This window comes from Salvelinus sp. IW2-2015, linkage group LG19, assembly GCF_002910315.2.
Source record: "Salvelinus sp. IW2-2015 linkage group LG19, ASM291031v2, whole genome shotgun sequence".
NCBI lineage: Eukaryota > Metazoa > Chordata > Actinopteri > Salmoniformes > Salmonidae > Salvelinus > Salvelinus sp. IW2-2015.
The window spans coordinates 11,923,887-11,951,327 of NC_036859.1; the positions used below are offsets into that span (position 1 = coordinate 11,923,887).

The 27,441-nt window shown below is 40.6% G+C and overlaps 1 protein-coding gene across 5 annotated transcripts in view; it reads left to right on the top strand.

The window, feature by feature from the left end:
• LOC111979037 (rho-associated protein kinase 1) overlaps window positions 1-27,441 on the top strand; it is a 68,894-nt gene that overhangs the window by 13,443 nt on the left and 28,010 nt on the right. For all 5 annotated transcript variants that reach the window (XM_024009328.2, XM_024009324.3, XM_024009325.2 and 2 more), the window contains exon 2: window positions 21,205-21,286. In XM_024009328.2, the coding sequence (XP_023865096.1) occupies window positions 21,205-21,286 (82 nt within the window). The remainder of the gene's footprint in view (window positions 1-21,204; window positions 21,287-27,441) is intronic.

The window sequence follows — 27,441 nt, forward strand, 5'->3', positions numbered from 1 at the left end:
CTCGTTGAACATCTCATTCCAAAATCATGGGCATTAATATGGAGTTGGTCCTTCCTTTGCTGCTATAACAGCCTCCCCTCTTCTGGGAAGGCTTTCCACTAGAAGTTGGAACATTGCTGTGGGTACTTGCTTCCGTTTAGCCACGAGCGTTAGTCGAGGTCGGCACTTATGTTGGGCGATTAGGCCTGGCTTGCAGTTGGCGTTCCAATTCATCCCAAAAGTTGTTTGACGGGGTTGAGGTCAGGGCTCTGTGCAGGCCAGTCAAGTTCTTCCACACTGATCTCGACAAACCATTTCTGTATGGACCTTGCTTTGTGCATGGGGCATTGTCATGCTGAAACAGGAAAGGGCCTRCCCCAAACTGTTGCCACGAAGTTGGAAGCACAGAATTGTCTAGAATGTCATTGTATGCTGTAGTGTTAAGATTTCCCTTCACTGGAACTAAGGAGCCTAGCCTGAACCATGAAAAATAGTGCCAGACCATTATTCCTCCTCCACCAAACTGTACAGTTGGCACTATGCATTTGGGCAGGTAGCAATCCCCTGGCATCTGCCAAACTCTGATTTTTCCGTCAGACTGCCACATGGTGAAGCGTGGTTCATCACTCCAGAGAACGCGTTTCCACTGCTCGAGAGTCCAATAGCAGCGAGCTTTACCCCACTCCAGCCGATGCTTGGCATTGCGCATGGGGATCTTAGGCTTGTGTGCGGCTGTTCAGCCATGGAAACCCATTTCGTGAAGCTCCTGACGAACAGTTKTTTTGGTGACATTGCTTTCAGAAGCAGTTTGGAGCTCGGTCCTGAGTTTTGCAACCGAGGACGGATAATTTTTTTACGCGCTTCAGCACTCGGCGGTCCTGTTCTGCGCTCGTGTGGCCGACCACTTCACGGCTGAGCCGTCTTTGCTTCAAGACGTTTACACTTCACAAAAACAGTTGGCCTGGGCAGCTCTAGCAGGGCAGGAATTTGACGAACTGACTTGTTGGAAAGGTGACATCCTATGACGGTGCCGCGTTAAGTCACTGAGCTCTTCAGTAAGGCCATTCTACTGCCAATGTTTGTCAGTGGAGATTGCATGGCTGTGTGCTCAATTGTTATACACCTGTCAGCAATGGGTGTGGCAGAAATCACCAACTGCACGAATTTGAAAAGGTGTCCACGTACTTGTGTGTGTATATATAGTGTATTTGAGAAGTCCGTACTAGGCCCATGGGTGTTCAAAATAAGCCCACCTCTTAAATAGTCAATTCTAATTCATTTCTAAATGTTCAAAACTGACATTTATGTAAAATTGGAGCATATTKATTTTCCTTAAAGTTACTAAAATAAACTGATCATTACTATTATTAATCATGAAGGTAGCACTCATAACAGMGGGGGTGTTCAATCYGARCACACAGAGATCAATGTGYATTTAGGCTTTTGTTTTTGCCAACCAGTACAAACCGGATTCAACTAATCATAGACTTCATTCAAGATGTGATTAGTTGAATCAGGTGTGTTGCTTGGTGAGAACACAAACCTGCACCCATARTGGCCCTCTGTGGATAAGAAGCCATGCAACACAAACCTGCACCCATATTGGCCCTCTGTGGATAAGAAGAAAAAGAACACACACAATTTTCAATGAATTTTCTGAAAGCTGATTTCACATTTGCTGTACTGCTGTTCTTGTTAATTGTCTTTCTAAGGCCTATCTGAAGATGGTTTCAAATCTCCCTCTACAAAGGTACAGGTGGTGGTCCAAAAAATATAATCACCTGGATGAATGAAGGACAACAATATGACTGTGCCCACCCAAAAGTGCATGAGTAGTCACCCAATAGTCCATATTCTCTGTACTCATTTGTTTGCATTTTAGTCCACCACTTGTAGGTCTTCTGTTCCTTATATCCCTCAAGCCTGATCTTATTCTCTCTCTGCATCAACCTGTCCATTCCAAAAATCTTGGCGAGAGTACAGAGGTTCCTAATTGTTTCTAATCTCGGTCAAGGCACCATGGCTAGATTAGGGCTGTGGTGGTCATMACATTTTTCCAGACGGTTATTGTCATGTAAAAGACTGCCGGTCTCACGGTAATTGAAGTTAACATAAACACGTTTAGCATTTCCAAGAACAAAAACTGCATACGAGCGCCTTTGGAACATCTACAATTTAAAAATATATATATATATATAAATTAATTTAATATAGACCGTCACAGTAAGTCCATTATTTATATTAGGAAAGTCTAAAACATTAGGATATGAATGAAATGTATTTCAGAAGAACAGAATGAGTTGGTCTACTGTATGTTATCTGGCTATGTGCCATGCCATAGGCTATAGGTGTGTTCATTTAGCAGACAGGATATGCTTATAAGTACAGTATCATTATTTATATTCYATTTTAGAGTAAGAAGAATATAATTTAAATTAGCTGAATAAAATGAATATCTTTTTCCCATTTCGGAGCCAGCCATTTCATATACGCACTATGTTGAGCGTAGGAGTGGTCATTTGAAACGGGTCCTATACGCTAGATTGAGTTATTTGGCAACTTTAGCTGTAAAAGATACAGACCTTAGAATGTCWTAGAAATCAAAACATATATGGGCTGCATGATGATATGGGGGGAAAAGTCTCGGGCTGAAAAAAAGGTTTCATATTTTTATCCATCAGACTATTTTCAATTTGATCTTGTCTTAATGTTACATTAGTTTAGATTTAGTTTGGTCCATTTATCAAATGTGCAGGAATAGCAATTGGAGGARGCTTTCCCAACGGTTCATTTTTGCTGGGTAGGCTACTCTGGTTGTTTCACTCCATGCAGCAACCACTGTTCTGAGGAGCATGCAGCCAGGTGATTTTCCGCCTAAACTCTTTATGCCATGGGCTCTCCAACCCGGTTCCTGCAGCTACCCAGTGCTTAATTTGGGAAACCTGTTCGGGAACATCGATAGTAACATGTTTTCACAACAAAACATGTTTCATTCAACTGTTAACAGCCTCTATCTCTGCGCGCTCTAGAAAGGAATAAAGGGGAGGGGATAGGGGAGGAGATGGAAATGCACGGTGGTGAGATTCTGTAGCTTAAGGTAATGTCAGCTTAATTTTGAAAATATGAAAATGCCCTATTACGAGGCTATTCAAAATCCTATAGAAATMCACTATAATTGTAGGCAAACTCTGTTAGCCGCCCTGCACAATCAAGAAACCAATATAATTMTATACCTTTATTTAACTAGGCAAGTCAGTTAAGGACYTTCTTATTTACAATGATGGTCTCGGAACAGTGGGTTAACTGCCTTCAGGGCCACAACGACAGGTTTTTACCTTGTCAGATCGGGGATTCGATCTAGCAACCTTTCGGTTACTGGCTCAACGCTCTAACCACTAGGCTACATACCACCCCATTGCCTAGGTCTATACATTCTCTCCCAGACTCATGGATAGAAAGTTTGGAGCGTAGCATAAGGTAACCAGTCCATCCAGTATGCATAATAATACACTCCACACTCAAAGGCCATTACTAAAAATGTTTAATTGGGAGGAAAGGCTACACCAAATGTACCAAAGACTTCTTTAATAAAAAAATTGTGTTGTGTGTAATATGCAGTAGGCTATGTATTGTATAACGGCACAATCATAATTTTAATTCAGTTTTTTGGGGGGGCTTGGGCTCATTATGCCTGTGTGTAAACTCTAATATGCCTATTTTTTTTTCTTATCTTCAGCGTAGAAAGCATTGTCCATTTAGGCTTTTAAAACAACATCCACAATGACCATGTTTTCCACTCKGTTTCAACCTGTTGAACTACTTAATTCAAATTGATCAATCAGTGAGGTGTGCTTTTTTAAAAAGAAAGATAGCGTTTTCATGATTAGTGTTTGTGGTTTTAGATTGTATTTGCATTGATMTTAGATGGACAATGGAGCCCTGAGTACCAGGCCATCAGTGACCTGTTGATCATTAGTGAGTTGGGTACCACCAATGCATGTTCAGAGTGCATAAATGGAGATTACTGTMACTCAACGTTAACGTGGAATTTTCCTGCAGTCATGACTAATGAATGGCGGTAATAAGGTCAAAGCAACAGCCCTAGGCTACATGCATAATATGCATAACTGTAGTTTTTGTGTGTTCTAAATGGCTTAAATCTGGGAAAAAATGTATGCTCACGTTCAATGAATATTAGGGAGAGCAACACTATCCCATGTGTTTCAATGCAAACCGGGCTTAATAGGAGCATACCGGGCTTAATGGTGAAAAAAACAGAATAGCAGTCTACTCATAAAATATGATGCAAAGTTAGTATTGAYCAATATTTTATTTATTTATTGCCATTGACATTTTGCGTAGAGTGCTTTTTGTGCTACTAAACCCTTTAAGCCCACTTGAGAGATGTCATATTTACACAATGTACAATGCTAGGTTATTTTTTAACAAAAACGCATTGAAACATGAGCTGTGAAAGATGATTTCAAGCAATCTTTTTGTAGTTCAAGTTATGTTGCTACAGTGTGACATGCAGGCACAATTGCTAGCATGAAAAACCCATATTTCTTAATTGGCAAGAAAGTGATTAATTCTCATGGAATATGCTATCATGTGCATTGGGAAAGTATTCAGGTCCCTTCCCTTTTTCCACATTTTGTTACATTACAGCCTGATTCTAATATTGATTAAATATATGTTTTTCCTTATCAATCTACACACAATACCCGATAATGTCAAAATTGATATTTTATTTTTGCTCAACTTGAATGACCTAATAAAATCACCAGTGGGCCGCCAGTTGGGGAACACTGCCCTAGTTGATCCTGCCATGCGTTTCTCGGTGTGAACAAAAAAAACATGCATACATTCAAACTGCGAGCTGCTTTATTAGTGTGCACATTATGTGCAGAAACATGGAAGAAATACTGTGGTAGGTCTGTTAAGTTGACCATATTACCACCACGCTGGCGGTCACAAGTCATGACCGCAGTTAAATTCCATGTGACCTTTTAGTCATGGTAACTAGGCTTCTCCAAAACTGCTCTGATGCTGCTGATGGTCATTAGAAGCCTACCAAACATGATAACGGCCAGTCGCTAATAGCCTGGTACTCGGCACTCTATTGTCCCTCTAATCACTCTGACATCAATGCAAATACCTAGGACCCTTGGAACAGCTTTAGAGAGCAGATAGCGTACAGAGCCTAGTGACGGGTGTTCTTATAAGCCCAGTCATTGTGCAATCMTCGCACATGAAATGAGTTTTGACTACCCACTATTTAAAAGAGGATCCCAGCTTTCTCCTGCTGCTATATTTATTGCTCAATTCTTAAAAGGAAGCGCAGTAATCCGCTTTACAACCTGGCATACAAGGGCGGCGTGTGAGTTTCAAGTTTGGGGAAGTACATTTTCACCATTTAAAAAATGCACATTTTATTATAATAAAATTCTATGCATCATAAGTCTGCATTTGCCTAGTAGCGTTGTATTCATAATGTGATGAGTAYATTGGATAGTCATTTAGGCTAATAATATAACTCACTGTTCAATGCATGGCTGAGTGTGTGTAGGCCTAGGCTATATCAGATACGTTTCTTTCTTTGCATGGGAAAYAATGGGGCCTTTTTTATAAACACATTTCATGCAATTCTACTACACTTTATGACTGGAGACATTAGCAGAATATATTTTTATACGACTAATTACAGGGTAGCCTAATCTGCTGACACTGACAAACAGACACACAGATCAGTGAGAACGACATTGTCCATATAGGCCTTTTGAGAAGGGGGGAGACAGAATATGAAGTCGATCTAAAAATCCTTGAAATTGTTGCATGTTGTGTTTTTTTAAATATTTTTGTTCAGTGTAGATGTGTTTGTTGCAGACAGGCCGATAGAGAGATGAATGCGATATACAAGAACATTAAGAAACTGCAATGCATAACCGATGTGATTAATAGGATATTTGTTTCTGGCAGGATATTCTTTACCGGCAKTATATTTGTTGGTTTTATGTAGGATATTTGTACCTAGTTGGTAATTAAGTTACTTGCATTGGTGTGTGTGTGTGTATATATGTATATTCTCTGCTTTCTGCGCTAAGTTCTTTTAGTTGCTAATTTCTCACGGTGTAAGACGATGTGTATTTTGCAGAGTTAGGCGCTCTTGCATTAGATTAGTTTAAACTATTACATTTGTATCATTTTCATTTGGATTTAAATAGGATTTAGATAGGAAGGCATTATTTAAATTAAACTATTCCAAGAAAAGTTGCGAATGAAAAGCATAACTGACACACAGATCGGTAGAAATGTTAAGGTAATTTGTGGAGAGTTAGTCCACATGGAAAAAGGTTGCCAACCCTTTACTAATTCTTGTGAAGAAGTGTATCAGTAAACTGTATTCTGCAATTTAGTTACGAAACAATAGAAATGCAATTGTGTATTGCTGCTGTTTGTCTGATATCCAGCAGTCCATGATCAGCTCTGTTGACCATTAGAGCATTTTGTAGAGAAAAGGYAGTAAGGCATACTATTTAGGCTTGGAATGACATGTGGTCCATTGTTTACCTTGTTACCTGGCAATGACCACATGGGTGTTTTTAAAAGAGCTGCCAGTTAAGGTGAGCTCATGAATATAAGCTCCCCGCCCACTCAGCCTGTTCWTTAAGACTTCCTGTTCGAGATGTGAGAAGTAAAAATGTCTTKAATTTTGAACATTTTACTAGTTAAACAWTATTATGGGTGATGTTTTGGTGATTCAAAGGCTATTTTTACATTGGAAATAGGATTACTGTGCGTGACCTTAAAAGCATCAGACAAGCTCAGTGCATCTAAACTCAGCAAAAAAAGAAACGTCCCTTTTTCAGGACCCTGTCTTTCAAAGATAATTTGTAAAAATTCTAATAACTTCATAGATCTTCATTGTACAGGGTTTTAACACTGTTTCCCATGCTTGTTCAAGGAACCATAAACAATTAATGAACATGCACCAGTGGAACGGTCGTTAAGACACTAACAGCTTACAGACGGTAGGCAATTTAAGGTCACAGTTATGAAAACTTAGGACACTAAAGAGGCATGAGGACTGCAGATGTGGCCAGGGCAATAAAATGTCCATACTGTGAGACGTCTAAGACAGCGCTACAGGGAGACAAGACAGAAAGCTGATCGTCCTCGCAGTGGCAGACCACATGTAACAACACCTGCACAGGATCGGTACATCCGAACATCACACCTGTGGGACAGGTACAGGATGGCAACAACAACTGCCCGAGTTACACCAGAAACGCACAATCCCTCCATCAGTGCTCAGACTGTCCGCAATAGGCTGAGAGAGGCTGGACTGAGGGCTTGTAGGCCTGTTGTAAGGCAGGTCCTCACCAGACATCACCGGCAACTACTTCCCCTATGGGCACAAACCCACCGTTGCTGGACCAGACAGGACTGGCAAAAAGTGCTCTTCACTGACGAGTCGTGGTTCTGTCTCACCAGAGGTGATGGTCGGATTTGCGTTTATCGTTCAAGGAATGATCACTACACCGAGGCCTGTACTCTGGATCGGGTTCGAGGTGGAGGGTCCGTCATGGTCTGGGGTGGTGTATGACAGCATCATCGGACTGAGCTTGTTGTCATTGCAGGCAATCTCAACACTGTGCGTTACAGGGAAGACATCCTCCTCCCTCATGTGGTACCCTTCCTGCAGACTCATCTTGACATGACCCTCCAGCTTGACAATGCCACCAGCCATACTGCTCGTTCTGTGCGTGATTTCYTGCAAGACAGGAATGTCAGTGTTCTGCCATGGCCAGCGAAGAGCCCGGATCTCAATCCAATTGAGCACGTCTGGGACCTGTTGGATCGGAAGGTGAGGGCTAAGGCCATTCCCCCCCCAGAAATGTCCGAGAACTTGCAGGTGCCTTGGTGGAAGAGTGGGGTAACATCTCACAGTAAGAACTGGCAAATCTGGTGCAGTCCATGAGGTGGAGATGCACTGCAGTACTTAATGCAGCTGGTGGCCACACCAGATACTGACTGTTACTTTTGATTTAGACTTTGTTCAGGGACACATTATTCCATTTCTGTTAGTCACATGTCTGTGGAACTTGTTCAGTTTATGCCTCAGTTGTTGAATCTTTTGTTCATACAAATATACAAATATTACACATGTTTAGTTTGCTGAAAATAAACGCAGTTGACAGTGAGAGGACGTTTCTTTTTTTGCTGAGTTTAGTTGATTTTAATACAACACAGGGTGTGTCTATATATGGAAAAATACACGTTTAAGAATTGACATTGATTGATCGAAAGAACAGGTGCTTCCTGGTCGACCAAGATTTTGTTTTGTCAGGGACAGCCCTAGCTAGAATGCAGACTAAAAGGATGCAGATCCAGGCCCTTTACTAGATAGGCAACCCAACCCACAGTCCTCTCCTCCTCCCTTGATTTATTTCATTTAACATCARTGCCTCCTGTTTTTTTTTGTTCCTTTAATATTTTCCTCTTTACTGTTCGTTTTATTTGTATCCCACAAACCAAGGAATCCCATCTGCCTGCCCTGGCTGTACTGTCTGTGTGCTTCAGTAGAGCCAGCTAGCTGAAGTGAGCTGCAGCTCTACCAGCCTCAGGACAATGCTTAATACATTGTTTAGTTGGGCCAGGTTAGCTCTGGGTTGAGGTCAGGATCCTGCCAAGGCAAGGCAGGCAGCCACGGTTGAGTTTGCTTTGCCTTGAGAATCTTAGAATCAGTACTAAGGAACTTGTGAGCAGTGCTCCTCTCTCTGTTGGAATAACTCAATTATATTTTGATGTGAAAGCCTTTGACAGCCAGTACGACTCACTGGGGCCTCATAAGGAAATGGAATGCCCCGGTTCGCCATGCCTGGGTTCACTGTCATTGCCATTTATACACAATGCTTMTTAGATATGCGGTCTTTCTAGGTAAGTGTGATTTCCTGTCAGTACTGTATGTGAAGACTCTTTCTGTTAAGGCATTGAGGACAAACTCACCTCTAGTATGGCTCTTGTTGGTTGGCAAGCAGTTGCCCAATGTTCTGGCCTACATTTGAAGTAGGAAGTTTACATACTTAGGTTGGAGTCATTAAAACTCGTTTTTCAACCACTCCACAAATTTTTTGTAAAAACTATAGTTTTGGCAAGTCGGTTAGGACATCTACTTTGTGCATGACACAAATAATTTTTCCAACAATTGTTCAGACAGATTATTTCACTTGTATCACAATTCCAGTGGGTCAGAAGTTTACATACTAGTTGACTGTCTTTAACAGCTTGGGAAAATTCCAGAAAATGATGTTATGGCTTTAGAAGCTTCTGATAGGCTAATTGACATCATTTGAGTCAATTGGAGGTGTACCTTGGATGTATTTCAAGGCCTACCTTCAAACTCAGTCATGCTCTTGTTGCTTGACCATGGGAAAATCAAAAGAAATCAGCCAAGACCTCAGAAAACAATTGTAGACCTCCACAAGTGGTTCATGCTTGGAGCAATTTCCAAACGCCTGAAGGTACCACGTTATCTGTACAAACAATGTACGCAAGTATAAACACCATGGGACCACGCAACATACTTTGGTGTGAAAGGTGCAAATCAATCCCAGAACAACAGCAAAGACCTTGTGAAATGGTACAAGTATCTATATCCACAGTAAAACGAGCCTATATCGACATAACCTGAAAGGCCGGCTCAGCAAGGAAGAAGCCACTGCTCCAAACCGCCGTAAAAAAGACTACGGTTTGCAATTGCACATAGGGACAAAGATCGTACTTTTAGGAGAAATGTCTTCTGGTCTGATGAAACAAAAATAACTGTTTGGCATAATGACCATCATTATGTTTGGAGGAACAAGGGGGAGGCTGCAAGGCCGAAGAACACCATCCAACCGTAAAGCACGGGGGTGCAGCATCATGTTGTGGGGTGCTCTTGCTGCAGAGGGACTGGTGCACTTCACAAAATAGATGGCATCATGAGAAGGAGAAAATATGTGGATATATTGAAGCAACATCTCAAGAAATCAGCAGGAAGTCAAAGCTTGGTCGAAAAGGGTCTTCCAAATGAACAATGACACCAAGCATACTTCCAAAGTTGTGGCAAAATGGCTTAAGGACAACAAAGTCAAGGTTTGGATGGCCATACAAAGACTCAATCCTATAGAAAATTGTGGGTAGAACTGAAAAACGGTCTGTGCGAGCAAGGAGGCCTACAAAACTTCACTTCGGTTACACCAGCTCTGTTAGGAGGAATGGGCCAAAATTCACCCAACTTATTGTGGGAAGCTTGTGGAAGGCTACCCAAAACGTTTGACCCAAGTTAAACAATTTAAAGACAATGCTTCCAAATACTAATTGAGTGTGTGTGTAAACTTCTGACCCACTGGGAATGTGATGAAATAAAACATTCTCTACTATTATTACGACATTTCACAATCTTAAAATGAAGTGGTGATCCTAACTGACCTAAGATTTTACTCTGATTTAAATGTCAGGAATTGTATAAACCTGAGTTTATATGTATTTGGCTAAGGTGTATGTAAACTTCTGACTTCAACTGTACATCCCTGCATACAGGGAATTTCCCTATTCATTCCCAATATTTGGATTTTCCCACATTGACAATGCATTGCAGAAGAAGTATGCAAAAAAGGCATTTAATATATTTTAATGAATTTGATCGGCTTTAGCAAGCAAAGTTAGTATAAGTTGCTGACAGAGAGCCCGCCATTGGCACGTTTTGGTTTTAGTTGTCCTTTTTGATAGACACCGAATGCATTTTGCATCTGTATTGCTAATGTGTGTGTGTGTGTGTGTGTGTGACATCTTTTAGGTGGCAAAGGGAAATGAGAGGTAAGGCTACAATTAGACCTCTGTGCCTGGCCTGTCCACAGTGCCCAGCGTTGGCATGTAGAGAAGGAAGATGTGGTTGAGTCGCCCATGGAAACTAACTCCAACTGAAATGTCTGCCGAAAAAAATAGGTGGTCTGACTAAATGTAGATTTTTACTCCCTTTCAGCATAATATAAATAATTGCCATGTTTTGTCAACCACATATTTTATTTGGTATAGTCATGCACTTATGAATGTCCTTTTCATCAATAGTAGTGRGCTTTTTGTGTTATTATTTAACAATCTTAGGGATGGATGTCACCCTTCCCTGCAGCATCAGCAGAATGCAGGAGAAATACAGAGTTGGCAGGATGCAATGCATTGCTCTCCTCTGTCTGCTTTTCTAGCCATTTTCCRCAAACTGCCATATGTGAATGGTAGTGGTTTTATTTTCTTCAGTGTGTGGAGTGAAGCAAACTGTAGCCTATGGACTAGAGCCATATACATGACTCTGGCTATAGACCTAGGCTTACTTTTTACATAGGCTTAGTCTGAAGAGTTAGGCTTAGCCCAGTATACAATTGATCTGTTTTTACCTTGGTCTGAATCTGTCAAGCAACAGTGCTATACAGAGCAGTTATTTGGCCTAGATCCTTCGTATGCTGGGAATCTCAAATATTAACAGCTGGCCATATTGCATTAGTCATTACTTCRGTTTGTTATGCATTTATTGATGGTCGCTGCACGATTCACCTCCTGTGCCTGGAAAGCAGATAGACTGCACACCTCTGGTGCTCTGTAATACCCTTCTCASACTACTGAGATGAGCTGAGCCAAGCTGTACTATGCTGGTCTGGTTACGCATCCATCATAATGGCTGGAATTGAGATAGAAAGGACAGTCTGACACACAAACTCTGAAAGCGCACTGTATGATTCCAGTCGACGTAATGGCATTTAAAAAGTGTAAAGAAAAGCAAACCGTARGGTCCGGGTTGGCATGATGGTGTGAAAGGTGTCAATCAGTGCATTGGTGGCAGAGGCTTTTTGGCCCTGTGTTCCTGTCTTCTCCATGTAGCCAGACAGAGACAGGAGAGATGGATAAACTCAGGTCAATCCCTGCCCGTGCCCTGCTCAACACTGGTTGCCTGGTGGATAGCTTTCTGCACAGGATTTGAAACCAGAGCCTTCATTATTCGGTAGGTCTAGTAAAGTCACTGTGGTTTACACAGCTACCGMTTTTCTCAGACCAGCAGCTGTGACTTTTGCCCATGAAAAGACGTTTCACGCATCACTGTTTGGTGCATGGATGACCTGGGTTCCATCTCCTTCCTCCWCAATGCATACTTGGGCTTATGTCTTGGGTTGCTGTATCTGAAGACAATGCATATACACTTAGGCTAATATGTCTTTGTTCTGAGTTAATATTATACTGKACAAAAATATAAACACATGTACATTTCAGATGTAGCTGGTAAATTCGCTCAGAATGTGGCTGGTGTCAGCTTAACCAGCTCTGCTAGGGTGTGTAAAATGGTCAGAGTGAGCTGTTCCCTAATTTGTGTCTGGAAGGAGCTAGCCAATGTTAGCCAGTTAGTCTGGGTGCTTGACTGCGTCCAGTGTGCGCGCGGAACACTCCGAGACAGTAAATTCAGAGCGTTACGAACGGACAATCTGACAACCTCTGAGTTTACAAACCCCAAGAGCATACTGGCACTCCAGATTACGAACACACCCGTAGTATAAACCACCCTTTAGTCTTGAAATCCTTGGTTSTTTAGTACATAGCCCCACAGTGAATCCTTAAAGAGATGGGTGGGGCTGAAGCTTAAAAGGGTTTGTATGATGCTGAATGGGTGTAGACAAAGCTCTCTAGTAGGTACCAAAACATTCAAGATTCATTTTCTCAAAAGTGAMGTTACAAGTTTATCAACCTTCAAAGCAGAATWACTTTCCCATTGTTCCTCAACRGTAGTGTATGATATACCAMTTCTAGCTCTGAGTCTCTACTTTTATCCAATGTAAAAAAWAAAAWWTCACATTTTGCTACATAAGACTGAATCGAGCCAGTCGGTCACATTTTATTGATGGCAATTTGAATGCACAGAGATACCATGACGAGATTCTGAGTCCTATTGTCGTGCCATTCATCCGCCGYCATCACCTCATGTTTCATGATAATGCACGGCCCCATGTCTCAAGGATCTGTACACAATTCCTGGAAGCTGAACATGTCCCAGTTCTTCTATGGCCTGCATGCTCACCAGACATGTCACCCCTTGAACACGCTGTCGTACACATCGATACAGATTACCTGCCAATATCCAGAAACTTCGCACAGCCATTAAAGAGAAGTGGGACAACATTTCACAGGGCACAATTTAACAGTCTGATCAACTCAATGTGAAGGAGATGTCACACTGCATGAGGCAAATGGGGGTTACATCAGATAGTGACTGGTTTTCTGATCCACGCCCCTACTTGTTTTTTGTGACCAACAGATGCATACCTGTATTCCCAGTCATGTGAAATCCATAGATTAGGGCCTAATGAACTGAAATAGTTGCATGTTGCGTTTTAATATTTTTGTTCAGTGTATCATTATTAGGCCTATATTAGGCCTATATTAGACATGTTATGTTTTATAATATTATTTTTAGGCTACTTTTATAAGCCTATTATTCATTATATACTCATACCATAATCAGGGGAGTGTTGAGCGAGTCCGACAACAAATCTGTGTTTTTAAATTGAAAGTCAAGGGTGTTCTTGGGGACCTTCAATGCTGCAGAAATGTTTTTGGTACGCTTCCCCAGATCTGTGCCTCGACACAATCCTGTCTCGGAGCTCTACGGGCAATTCCTTTGACCTCATGGCTTGGTTTTTGCTCTGACATGCARTGTCAACTGTGGGACCTTTATATAGACAGGTGTGTGCCTTTCCAAATCATGTCCAATCAATTGAATTTACCACAGGTGGACTCCAATCAAGTTGTAGAAACATCTCAAGGATGATCAATTAAAACAGGATGCACTTGAGCTCAATTTCGAGTCTCATAGCAAAGGGTCATAAATACTTTTATGTAAATAATGTATTCCCGGTTTAAAAATAAATAAATATATATATATATACATTTGCAAAAAAGAAATCTAAACCTGTTTTCGCTTTGTCATTATGGGGTATTGTGTATAGATTGCAGAGTTTTTAAAATACATTTTAGAATAAGGCTGTAATTTAACAAAATGTGCAGTAAGTCAAGGGGTCTGAATACTTTCTGAAGGCGCTGTTATGGTGACATTACCGCCACACATGCGGTCAAAAGTCGTGATGGCAGTCAAATTCCATGTGACCGTTTTGTCATGGTAATTAGGCTCCTCCTAGCTCTGCTGCTGATGGTCATTAGTAGCCTACCAAACTTGCTAACTGAATAATACTCTGCACTCTTATTGTCCCTCTAATCACTCTTACATCAATACAAATGTAATCGAAAATCCAATCAAACACTAAATGAGAGCTCATGTTGCACAACAATTCTATAGGCTGTGCAATTGCGTGAGAAAATAATGTTGGCCTCTTAAAGAGTTTTCTATTGTCTAGGCCTACTATATTTATTTCTCAACCTCGCTAATATTAAGCACATTGCTTCTTTTTAAAACAGGAGTATAGCCCACCTGGCTGTCATGAAAATGAACCGTGGGAAAAACGTCCTCCATTCGCTATTTAAATCCATAGATGACATGTATTTTCTTCCCCGCTGCCCCTTTTTCGAGACGTGCATAATAATGGTCCATTCTTCTAAATAAAATAAAAAATGTCACATTATTTACTATATGTAAAGACAAGATTAAATCAAGTATAGTGTGATGAGTGACAATATTAGCCAATCACTTGTGAATGATATATTATAATGTCCTGCTTAAGGCAAACGGTGCATGCTTTGTTTTGGGCAACACTTCATGTAATGAAGCACATTAAGCCGCTTTACAACGGGTGTAAGAGCCTGACTGGCATACATACGCAGCGTGTGAGTTTCAAGTTTGGGGAAGATCATATTCACCATAGAAATACACCTTTTATAATATGTATAACATGCATATTCGCAATTGTGGTCACTTTTGTCAATGCTGTTTTCCTGCTAATGGAAGATTTTTGCGCTTATAGCCTACTGTCTTGTGCGCATTGCAATGTTTAGAAATAGCCTTGTACTTTATCAACATTTTTAGCATAAAATTCTGATCTGTTGCATCAGGCTCATTGCTTAAAACAGTTTTTTWWAAATGCTATTAGTTGAATTAATTTGGGATCTATCGCATCCCACAACTGTCCAAGAGTATATTTGGAATATTTATTTCTCGCACAGACTAGAGTAGGTCAACTTTTGTACTATGGTTATTGTAGATTGACATAAGGTAGTGCTTTTGCTGTTCGTTAGGCCTACTCATTTTGTTGTCTGCCGAAAAGTAAATGTGGACAGTTCTTCCAATATTCTCCTCAGAATTTGATAAGGACGCGCGCAGTTGCATCCCATATGTGTCTGTCTTCACTTGTAGAAGAGAAAAGACCCAATCATGTGACTGAGAGCCATGTGCGTCAGAGGTTCTTTGGCATGCAGTTGGGAGAAGGGAATTATATTCAGCCACTGGCCGCAAAAGGCATGTTTTTTTTAGGGGGATTATGGCCACACAGGGATGCAGCCGGGAAATTAGAGGCTTGTCAAATGAGAGACTGATGAAGTGTGTGCAGTCTGCGCAAAAAACAAAGCAGACCTCGACTTTTCATGCAACTTTTTTTCAAATCATCATTAGTCACATCTTGCAGCCTTAGAATGTTTTAAAATTCAAAACATATATCCCAACATTTTTTATCACAACTAAAGTTACATAATCCTAAATTAAGCATATAGGGTACCTATTTCTTAACTGCTCAACCACAGAATAGCCGCATGTGCACACTCCCTSAAATCGTTTGGAGAAAAGATCCTTTCTATTTTATTCAGCTATGTTCAATTGCATTCTTCATACTATAAAATAATGGCACGTAATTCTAAGCAAATCTTGTCTGCTAAATGAGCTAGTGTAGCCCACAGCCATATGGCATAGCCAGATGAGGGCCTAACATAAGGACAGCCACACAAGTAAATTAGAGTATGCTATTCTGTTCTTCTGAAATAGACTACATTTTCCTCATGTTTCTTTAGACCTGTCTAAAATACATAATGGATTTATTGTGATGGTGTAGGCTATATTACATGGATTTATTAGACTTGTTAAAATTGAGATGTTCCAGAGGTCTGCATCTCAGTCGCTTGTAGGCTATGCGTGGAAGCCAGGAGATGCTAAATGTGTATGTTAATTAATGGTCAGTTACCTTGAGACCGGCAATTATTTTCTTGACAATCACCGGCTGACATAATTTCATGACTGCCACAGCCCTAGGTTTGCAAATATAGTTTTTCTAAAATGAAAACACATTAGTGCAACACATTTGGCAGAAAATAGCTTAATTTTCATCAGAAAACAGAAGTGCAACGTTTTTTGGCGAGCAGCCACACAAGTAAATTAGCTTACAATGAAAAAGCAATGTCTTTTTTTGCATAAACAATGCATGGCCATCATATTTCTAATGTTTATCATAGAYAGAATGGAACCAGCTACATTTCTTAATGTTTTGCTTGGCCTTAATCTTGCATTTTTCTGGAGAAAAGTAGGCTACACTGACAAGTACCGAAGAAAAGTATAGACTGATAGAATGCCCGTTCGTGAATTCTCATGCGAGTGGAGAACTGAAGTACAAAATTAGTCTGATGCCGATCAGAAATGACCATAAGGAGCGTTTCAGATATTCGTTTACAAAACGCAGCAAGATATTTCTTATGGGTTATATATTTTATATATTGTTTGAAAAACACATTTTGTGTTGTGACCCCTGCAGTTGTGATGCAGGATATCTTATTCTCACCCACTTGACGCTCTTCCATGGTCAAGCTTAGCCCCTCGTCTGTATTGCCTAAAGTGTCGTTTCCAGGCATTTTGACTCCAGCTCCCAGTCTTTGGTGATGGAGTGTGCCATCAGTCAGCAGTCATATAGGGCGTCAGGTGCAGCTAGAGAACTCTGGGTCTTCCTTTCCTGTGGCGGTCCTCYTGAGAGCCAGTTTCATCATAGCGCTTGATGGTTTTTGCGACTGCACTTGAAGAAACTTCCAAAGTTCTCAATGTTCCAGATTGACTGACCTTCARGTCTTAAGTAATGATCGACTGTCGTTTCGCTTTGCTTATTTGAGCTGTWTTAGCCATAATATGGACTTGATCTTTTTCCAAATAGCTCGATCTTCTGTATATTAAACCTACCTTGTCACAACACAACTGATTGGCTCAAACGCATGGAAAAGGAAAGAAATTCCACAAATTAACTTTAATCAACACACCATTTGGTGGCCCCCTTCACCCTATGTTGGTATCAGAAGTCTGGCACTATGGTGTGATAGAGCATCTGCTAAATGAACTAAATACAAATGTATGTAAAAAAATTAACAATCGCAAAGCATGCTGATTATTATTCTAATGATCTCTGCCCCAAAACAAAGCCAATAATGAATACCTAGTGTGTGTTGCAGATCATTTTTAGCTTTTTCACATGACATTTACATTTTTGTGATTTAGCAGACACTCTTAAGGCGTCGGCATGCTTCAGTTCGGCTGGCGCCTAGCTTAATTCTTCTAACCGAACAAGTGTGCTCGCATACTCCCTTAAGACTGTCACTTGAAAAAAGTGGCAATAATACTTTGTCCATTTTGAGACATTGTATCCAGTACTCACTTCCTCAAAATTGTCAGAATGAATCTAAAATAACTCAAGAAATCTGCTGAGGAGATCTTAGTCGAGCAATTTTACATCTGAGATGTTTGGTGCAGTATTTCTCAATTAAAGAATTTGCATTGTTATTCAAATACTTTATTGAAGATTCCGTACTGTTGACCAATCTCCGACGAAGGGGCGTAGACTTTGGCTCCGAACTTTGACTTGTCTTTAGATAAAATCTTGTGTTCCTGAACAGCCGATAAAAAAATAAAATAATAATAATAATAATAAAAAATAATATATATATATATATATAATAAAAAATATTTAAATAAAAAAATAAATATCACCGAAGTCCAAAACAAACGGACTTGTGAGGCGTCTGTTTCTCAAACTAGACACTAATGTACTTGTCCTCTTGCTCAGTTGTGCACCGGGGCATCCCACTCCTCTTTTCTATTCTGGTTCTGTTCTGTGAAGGGAGTAGTACACAGCAATGATGAGCAATTTCTCGCATGGAATAGCCGTCATTTCTCAGAACAAGAATAGACTGACGAGTTATTTGTGCCTGGCATTTTGAGCCTGTAATCGAACCCACAAATGCTGATGCTCCAGATAACTCAACTAGTCTAAAGAAGGCCAGTTTTATTGCTTCTTTAATCAGAACAACAGTTTTCAGCTGTGCTAATAATTGCAAAAGGGTTTTCTAATGATCAATTAGCCTTTTAAAATGATAAACTTGGATTAGCTAACACAACGTGCCATTGGAACACGGGAGTGGTGGTTGCTGATAATGGGCCTCTGTACGCCTATGTAGATATTCCATAAAAAATCGGCCATTTCCAGCTACAATAGTAATTTATAACATGAACAATGTCTACACTGTATTCTGATCAATTTATGTTATTTTAATGGACAAGAAATGCTTTTCTTTCAAAAACAAGGACATTTCTAAGTGACCCCAAACTTTTGAACGGTAGTGTATGCATGAACTCTTCCAAACTGTTTCGGCTGGGAAGCATGCGTACGCCTTTATCCAAAGTGACTACCTATACTAAAAAATATATATAAACGCAGTTGCAGTTCATATAAGGAAATCAGTCAATTGAAATAAATTCATTAGGCCCTAATCTATGGATTTTACATGACTGGGCATGGATGAAGCCATGGTTGTGCCTGGGAGGTTATGATCTCCCCCCCAACACAAAATGGCATTTTTACAGACAAATAGTCTTCAGCATTTGAGAGAGAGACAATTTTTGTGAGTATGGAGCATTTTTTTTTTTTCTAGGTCATGAAACATGGGACCAACAGTTTTTACATTTTGCGTTCATATATTTAGGGGTATTTACCGTCAGTGCATTCAACTGAGGTAGATAAACATCACATTCATAGCAAATAAAAMGTTCTGTAACTGTTTCTGAGAATGTTATTGTTGTTCGGGACGGCTACTTGCAAATGCATTTCTGTATAAAAAAAAATATATATTTTAATTGAAATGCATTTCAAAATACAACTGTTTTGTAGTTATGATACATTGATATTTTTGCCCATTCCTGTCCGCCATCTGGAGCCATAGTTACTTAAGAGCATTCCTCTCTTCTTGTCTGAGCTGCAGCTGACTCACCATGTGGCTTTTCTTTTTGTTTCCCAATGAGGAGGGTCGGGCCGATCTGTCTGTAGTGTCATCTGTTGTTTTTATTTCACACAGATTGGTTGTTCAAGTCATAACTCTGTGCTCACATGTCACACAACAGAATACATTACATCTATGCCCTACGCAATCAGTCCATCACACTTGACTCAAATACTTCCTTCTCACTTGTGTGGGAGCCAAGGAAAGAACCATACATGTCCTGCTGCTGTTCAATTGCATGCAGCTCAGATAACTTTTTATAGACCTAGATATCAAGGTGTGAAATAATATTAACATGGCCTAAATCTAAAAATGTTTTTGCCTTTACGATTTTCTCCATGAGGCAGCTGTTCCCCAGTCAATTGAGCACACGAAAGAGTCACCGACAAAGAAGTTTGCTTCTGCTGCAGCCTTCTCTGTAAAATATAACGCTTTGCAGCAGCGATTCGGTCCTGCTACAGGCCTGGCTAAAACTGCTCTCTTTGATGTGGCCCTGCCCTCTTTGTGTGAGACATCCTGGATTAAGGAAGATTAGGTTAAATCCCGCCAGTTGGCTGGCCCGGCGGCACTTCTTCTGCTCCAGCATGGCCCGACCGACCTAGGCTCTGAGGAGGTCCCTTTTGTTCACACCTGGGTGATGAATGGGYATTAATATGTTTATTTAGGGAATCAATCATAGTGTTGGAATAACATCATATGGATGACCTCATGTCATGAGATGTAGAGAGGACTGTTTCACTGCAGTGTTGACATTGACGTAATCTTTTTCCCATTARCTACTTCCATTCGAGTCAAGGTGCTAATTGTCTAAGCCTTGCCAAGTTGAKTTAAGGTAGAAACTCGGTCAACCAGAAAGGTTTGCATTGAAGAGAGCTCCCTGACCTGTGAAATTCAGGCAATTATTACAACCCACTGTTTTATGTCATCCGATGTAGTGCTTTCTCATTCTTCAGTTTCCTCAGTTGCTTTTCTAAGGAGTGGCTGGTGTTTAGTGAAATCTCAATGATTGTGAGTGTGATGTCCAATGCTTGTGGCTAACCTGCCCATTTTTATAATTAGTTTCTTATGAACATAGATTTGAGATCTTGCTGTAGTGGAATGAGTTGTTCAGTCAGACTGAACAGGCTTTGTCCATCTTTTTAGTTGGAGACCAAATGTAGTCAGGCGTTTGATGTCACCATTGCCTGTCTCTTATACACATCTACTGAACAGGCTTTGTCCATCTTTTTAGTTGGAGACCAAATGTAGTCAGGCGTTTGATGTCACACCATTGCTGTGATTGTGTGTAGTGCACTAACTCTATAGCTTAATGTGACTTGCAGGGCTCTACGCTGACCTTTTTTTTTACAAGGAGGATGTGTGCACTTACATTGGGAAAATGTAGGCGCACATAAAGACATTTTAGAGCTCAATMAAAAATATTTTATATAATGAAGCTAGAATCCTTTCTTTTTCTAGGTGCGTTTGTGCTCCTAAATGAAAATTCCAGGTCGTACAGCAAAATATTTAGCCGCATTTGCGAGTAAAATGGTCACCACTGTAGAGCCCTGCCTTGATGTTTTTTTTCTATGGTCTGAAACTCCCTAAACATGGATAAAGTTGTGAAACAAAACCCTTTTCAATCTGTTATTAGATCAGCTATTAATCAGTTAAAACTAAATWGCAACCATTTAGGCTACAAATGGCACAGAAATATGATCTTTTGATTTGCTGAAAACCTTGGCCTCTGTTGGCTAAGCCAGGTTGGGGCTACTGCTTGCAGYGTTGCTTATTGTGAAGGTTTGGGTATATAGCTGGTTTATAGCCTATAGCCTTCAGGTAACACACCATAGCTTTCTTCTACTGTAGACCAGCTAAGCGCTGGTTAGAGTATTGTAGATTAGTTGCCCTAGTTGTGGCCTTAGGCCTTGAAGACTATACATTTTATTAATGCTTCTCTTCTCTCTTCTCTAGGATGGCTTGGATGCGTTGGTGTACGACCTTGACTTTCCAGCCTTGAGGAAAAACAAAAGCATCGACAACTTTTTGAATAGATGTAAGTAACTAGCCCATACGAGGCTCTTTTCCCCATTTGTCATCCTTCCTTTGAATCTGTGACTTCCATCATGTAGTGCTTTGCAGTGTTTCCCCTAGGATTTGTTTTCAGCAGTGGTGACTAAGTTAGCGTAGGTGGGGGTGGTGGTGAGCGTGGCCAATGGCGCAATCTCCAATCAACATTTTTAGAGGCTTTCCTCTTGGCTGCAGAGACACAATTTAGCTGTTTTTAAGAAAATTTCCTGCAAATCTACACATATTGAACCCGGGTCTGTAGTGACGCCTGCGATGCATTGCCTTAGACTGCTGCGCCACTCAGGAGGCCCATTACTGTCGTTTTTATTTTGGTGATTTTAGTTCTGATGATATGATAAAATAATATAGCGCTCCATTATCTTTTCRATATGTTTTATCTGGCTTTAGTCGTTTAAGTTTACACTTTTTATTTTGAGTCGCAGCAACGATTTAGCAGTGGCGGCAGGAGAGATTGGAGGCTGTTTTTAGGTCACTGCCTCGCCTCTGTCCAGGCCKGGGTATAATTGTGTCTGCAGCTTAGCCCACTCAGGGTCCCCAACAAAGGGGCTTTCATGAGTGGCTGGTGACCCACATGGTGTCTATCATGACGCGTTCCTTTCACCACTACACCCTCTATGACTGTAGAACTTATGGAGGCTATGGCATTTTTACACATGGACTTTTGTCATTTGTGTTTGTGAAGAATTGTTATCATAGAGACACTAACTGTTCATTGTATTAGAAACAAACTATTGTTGAATTAGTCTAGTTGGTACTTTTTTCACGTTCAACTCAGGCTGGGTGATTTTTACTATATACCAGTATTCTTGCACAGACTGGTTTGGGTTTTTAATTTACTTTCTATAATGGTATTTTTAATGTTTCAAAAAAATGAAATATCATACTGAAGTCCAGCGCCTGTAGTGTCRGTTTTTATAGTTTACTCCAGTTGCTATTGGTCATCTTTTCCCCCTCCTGCTGCATACCACTCCCACACCAAGCCCTGTCACTCAAGGAGAGAGCAGTTGCTCAACCAGGGAGTCATGAGCACTTTTTTTMCCATTCACTTCTTCATGGTCAGATAGATGCAACGAGGTGTTGGTGACAACTAGTGATGGCAATTTGAAATTATTTCAGTATTTGAATAACATAATGATATCTGGATAGTCGAAGTACATGTTTTCAATTATTATAATCATTTGTTTTTACTTCAATGGAGACTTGATCACACAACTCAAGAGGAACTGCCGGTAGTGGTGCGTAGGTCAGCTGTTTGTTCACCAGCTCCTGCCTGCAATTACTAWTAACGCATCTGAAAACGCCTGACTATTTGTGATGAAGTGTCAATCTGAGGCCCGCACCCAATATTTTATCTTTTTAATTATTTTATTTTTTGGGGACAGGGGATGCATTATTTTGTTTTGTAATTTKGATATGTTTCTGCTTATAATTTCAGACATTTTGGTAGYKTATGGTAGGCTATTTGTTAGTCAACTTGTCTATAATTAGATACATATAGCTTCTCTTGTCATATGTTGCCCTAGAAGACTAAATAAACCCTTGCTCAACAGAATGTGGTTGAAATACTATCATCTTTTATGATGAAGACAGCACCTCTACAGATTGTATCTAACGGAGCATTGCATTCTCTCAAGATGCAGAAAGAAAATAATAATTTCTCCACTCCTGTTCCCAAGTCCAAATTTTGCCTACATTTGGTGTATACATTTACTGCAAGAACTGCTTAATTCAGCAGGAGTTAAGGCTATAGCCCTATTCGCACGGTACTAATATTACCAGAGAACGTTGGTTATGTATTTATTACCCCAGAATGTCCGTTCATCTAGTTAACGAGTTTTTTTCCAAACTGCCTCCTGTAATTCTTACTTTTTAAAATATAAATTGACAGTTATGACGTTTTTTGAAGTGTGAAGATTTTTCAACCAGTTCAGGCAATMTCAGGCTACACTGATAACATCTTTGGTATAGTGTCGCTATAATATTTGAATTGAGGACGTGTGATCAATATCATTAGGATATTTTAGCTATCRGCAGTAGACATCCTAAATGCCCCCCAGCCTTCAGATGTGAGCTAAACAGCTTCACATTTTATTRGCCAWATACAACAGGTTTAGACTTTACAGTGAAATGCTTACTTYCAAGCCCTTAACCAACAATGCAGTTAAAAAATAATAAACAAAAAGATAAACAAGAAATATAATACAAAAAAAAAGATTAAGAAATACAAGTCACAATTAAAGAGCAGCAGTAAAATAACAATAGCGAGGCTATATTCAGGGGGCACCGGTTAGTCGAGGTAATATGTACATGTAGGTAGAGTTATAAAAGTGACTATACATAGATAATAACAACAGKGTAGCAGCAGTGTAAAAGAGGGAAAGGGGGGGTCAATACAAGTACTCTGGGTAGTCTTTTGATTAGATGTTCAAGAGTCTTATGGCTTGGGGGTAGAAGCTGTTAAGGAGKCTTTTGMTCCTAGACTTGGCGCTCCGGTACCGCTTTCCATGTGGTAGCAGAGAGAACAGTCTATGACTAGGGTGGCTGGAGTCTTTGACCATTTTTAGGGCCTTCCTCAGACACCGCCTGGTATAGAGGTCCTGGATGGCAGGAAGCTTGGTCCCAGTGATGTACTGGCCTGTACGCACTACCCTCTGTAGTGCCTTGCGTAGGCCGAGCAGTTGCCATACCAGGCAGTGATGCAACCAGTCAGGAAGCTCTCGATGTTGCAGCTGTAGAATCTTTTGAGGATCTGAGGACCCATGCCAAATCTTTTCAGTCTCTTGAGGGGGAATAGGTTTTGTTGCGCCCTCTTCACGACTGTCTTGCTGTGCTTGGACCATGTTAGTTTGTTGGTGATGTGGACACCGAGGAACTTGAAYCTCTCAACCTGCTCCACCACAGCCCCATCGATGAGAATGGGGGTGTGCTCGGTCCTCCTTTTSCTGTAGTCCACAATCATCTCCTTTGTCTTGGTCACGTTGAGGGAGAGGTTGCTTTCCTTGCACCACACGGCCAGATCTCTGACCTCCCATAGGCTCGTCGTTGTCGGTGATCAGGCCTACCACTGTTGTGTCGTCGGCAAACTTAATGATGGTGTTGGAGTCGTGCCTGGCCGTGCAGCCGTGGGTGAACAGAAGGGGACTGAGCACGCACCCCTGAGGGACCCCCGTGTTGAGGAACAGCGTGGCGGWTGTGTTGTTACCTACCCTTACCACCTGGGGGAGGCCCGTAAGGAAGTCCAGGATCCAGTTGCWGAGGGATGTGTTTAGTCCCATGGTCCTTAGCTTAGTGATGAGCTTTGAGGGCAATATGGTGTTGAACGCTGAGCTGTAGTCAATGAACGTCATTCTCACAGGTGTTCCTTTAGTCCAGTTGGGAAAGGGCAATGTGAAGTGCAATAGAGATTGCATCATCTCTGGATCTGTTGGTGCGGTATGCAAATTGGAGTGGGTCTAAGGTTTCTGGGATAATGGTGTTGATGTGAGCCATGACCAGCCTTTCAAAGCACTTCATGGCTACAGACTACTTGTCTGTAGTCATTTAGGCCGGTTACCTTAGTGTTCTTGGGCACAGGGACTATGGTGGTCTGCTTGAAACATGTTGGTATTACACTCAGACAGGGAGAGGTTGAAAATGTCAGTGAAGACACTTTTTTTTTTTTTTTGGCTATGGATGAGAAGGGGAATTTGTTCAAACATTTAGCRCAGTTGTATGCTGCTTTGCGATCTATTAACAGCAAGTGTTGCATTAAATAGGCACAACCTTTTTTTGTGATGTATATGGCGATGTTCAAGTCATTCCCACAAAACGTATAAACAAAAGCATTCATTGTGAAGTTGCAACACGGTCTTGCAACAAAAGTTGATACATGTAGGCCCTTCATATATAGGCTAAGCGCAGCATTTTATTCAATTTATCGAATCGTTATAGTTTTCTTGCTCAAARATCGAGAAACACCTGTAAAACTTAGACATTTCTCTCAAAACASAAGGATGTCGATTCGCACGGCACTAGTATTATCAGAGGACAAACAGTAAGTTATTCAGGTTAYTCAATGCCCAGATTTCAATTTCCATTTAACCCATCTAAACGGTAGGCTACGGTTTCCTTGACATGCCATAGACCTATTTGAAGTCCCTTCTTGTGACTGTCAAATTTTTAGTGCCTCGCAATCATCCTCTTTTACCACTTCATATCTTTTCAAAACATTTTCTGGCCCTCCCATCTCTTTATTTTTGACTCCTTCCCCAGCTMTTGTCTTATTGAATTGAATTTCGACAATGTCCTTTTTGCCTCCGTGGATAAATATGAACTTTTTTCTGCCGGTTCCCAAAAGCATTATTTGGCAAATGGCTGTGTAGGCAATTTGGTGCGCGTACAGTTAAGTCCTAAAGTTTAGGTTTATGCACTAATACCAGATAGCCTAAAATAATGAAAGAAAAACCTCAATGTAGACTATATAAATTGCGCAATAATTATACATTTATGGATTTTMAAAGGTATTGTTTATCTTTATTCAACCCGCCCAACAGCCATAAAAAATATGTAATGACCTCGGCATAAAACCCATCCGCGGGGAGGGGTGACTTAAGAGCAGGGACCGGTGTGACAGTGTGTGTATATAAAATAAAAAAAACGTGCCCATCCCTAGTGACACCGATGCTGTTTTTTTATTTTTATTTATTTTTTACAAGCATTCTATAATTACACTATTAGTTTCTGTCTGCTAGTTTATTTTCTTAGCAAATGCTGGCTGAAGGGAATTGTGTTAGCCGCTAATGCTAACTGCTAGTTAGCTGGCTAGCTAGTAGGGATGTGAAAAATGGAAAATGTTTCTTAATGTTTAAACGGCCATTTAAAAAAAATCTGTTTTCCCTTAAAATAAGAAATTAATATAATTCCACGTGGATTCACACTCCAGCTTTGCTGCTAGAGCAACAGTTTGGTCGCACGATGCGTCCCTTTCGGATGGTTATGGCGTTGCACCTGGGCTACCATTTACTGTACCTCAATTCCACCTGGCAAAGTTAACATTTCTTTCTCGTTTAACTTCTTAAAGTATTGCCATACAGGACTTTGCTGCTGTCGCTTGCCTTTCTCTGCCGTTGTTCCAACTGTTAACGACGATGATGTCTTTTTAATTWWWAAAAATGTAACCTTTATTTAACTAGGCAAGTCAGTTAAGAACAAATTCTTATTTACAATGARGGCCTACCCCGGCCAAACCCTAACTTGGACAACGCTGGTCCAATTGTGCGCKGCCCTATGGGACTCCCAATCACGGCCGGTTGTGATACAGCCTGGATGTAGTGGTGGAGTGTCGACTCCAAAAGAATTGATTGCTCAACTCCTTGCACATCGACTCAATTTATTTTTTCCCCATATCATACAGCTCTGTGTTTGGAAATTAAAACGAAAGTCCAGGAAATGCAGAAATTMGTTAAAATGCTGCAATATTGTTGTTGGAGTGAACATTATAAAACATTGTGTTCCCACCCTGGTGTCATGAACTACTCATAAAGCATATTGTGAACTTTTTTTATTCAAAAACATAAAATATCATGAATTAGAAAAATAAGTTCAACATCCAAGTGTTGGAGAGGCCTCGATGAACATTAATGGACTAGCTGTGTTGTGAGGGGAGCTTGTTGCCAATGGGATGCTTCTCCTCAGGGGTTCTGTACTCCTTGTACTGCTAGTGCTCTCCTTCTTGCAAACTGCTAGCCCATGACATGTAGTCCAATCATATTCTTTATCATGCTAGTAGCCTATACGCATAGACTCAGTTAAATTAGCCGACAGCTCTGCACAAACAGCACAAACACGTGATTTAAAGCTGGAATRCGTAGTGGTGAAACTACCACACCCGTTTAGGATATTATATCACTTCAAACAACAAACAGTTTTTTCCCCTCGGACATCATTGCACATCATTGTGCGATAGAACAGAAGAGTATTTACTACAAAAGTATTTACCACGATGCTGGATGCGCCTCTGCTCTGTTTTCATAACCAAAACAATAACAAATGGGCCTGGGGCGACCAGTGGTGCTGGTTCACCTTATGCACTTCTCGGCTTTAAAATGCTTCTAAAAACYTATTTTAATCCCGTTGTTTTTT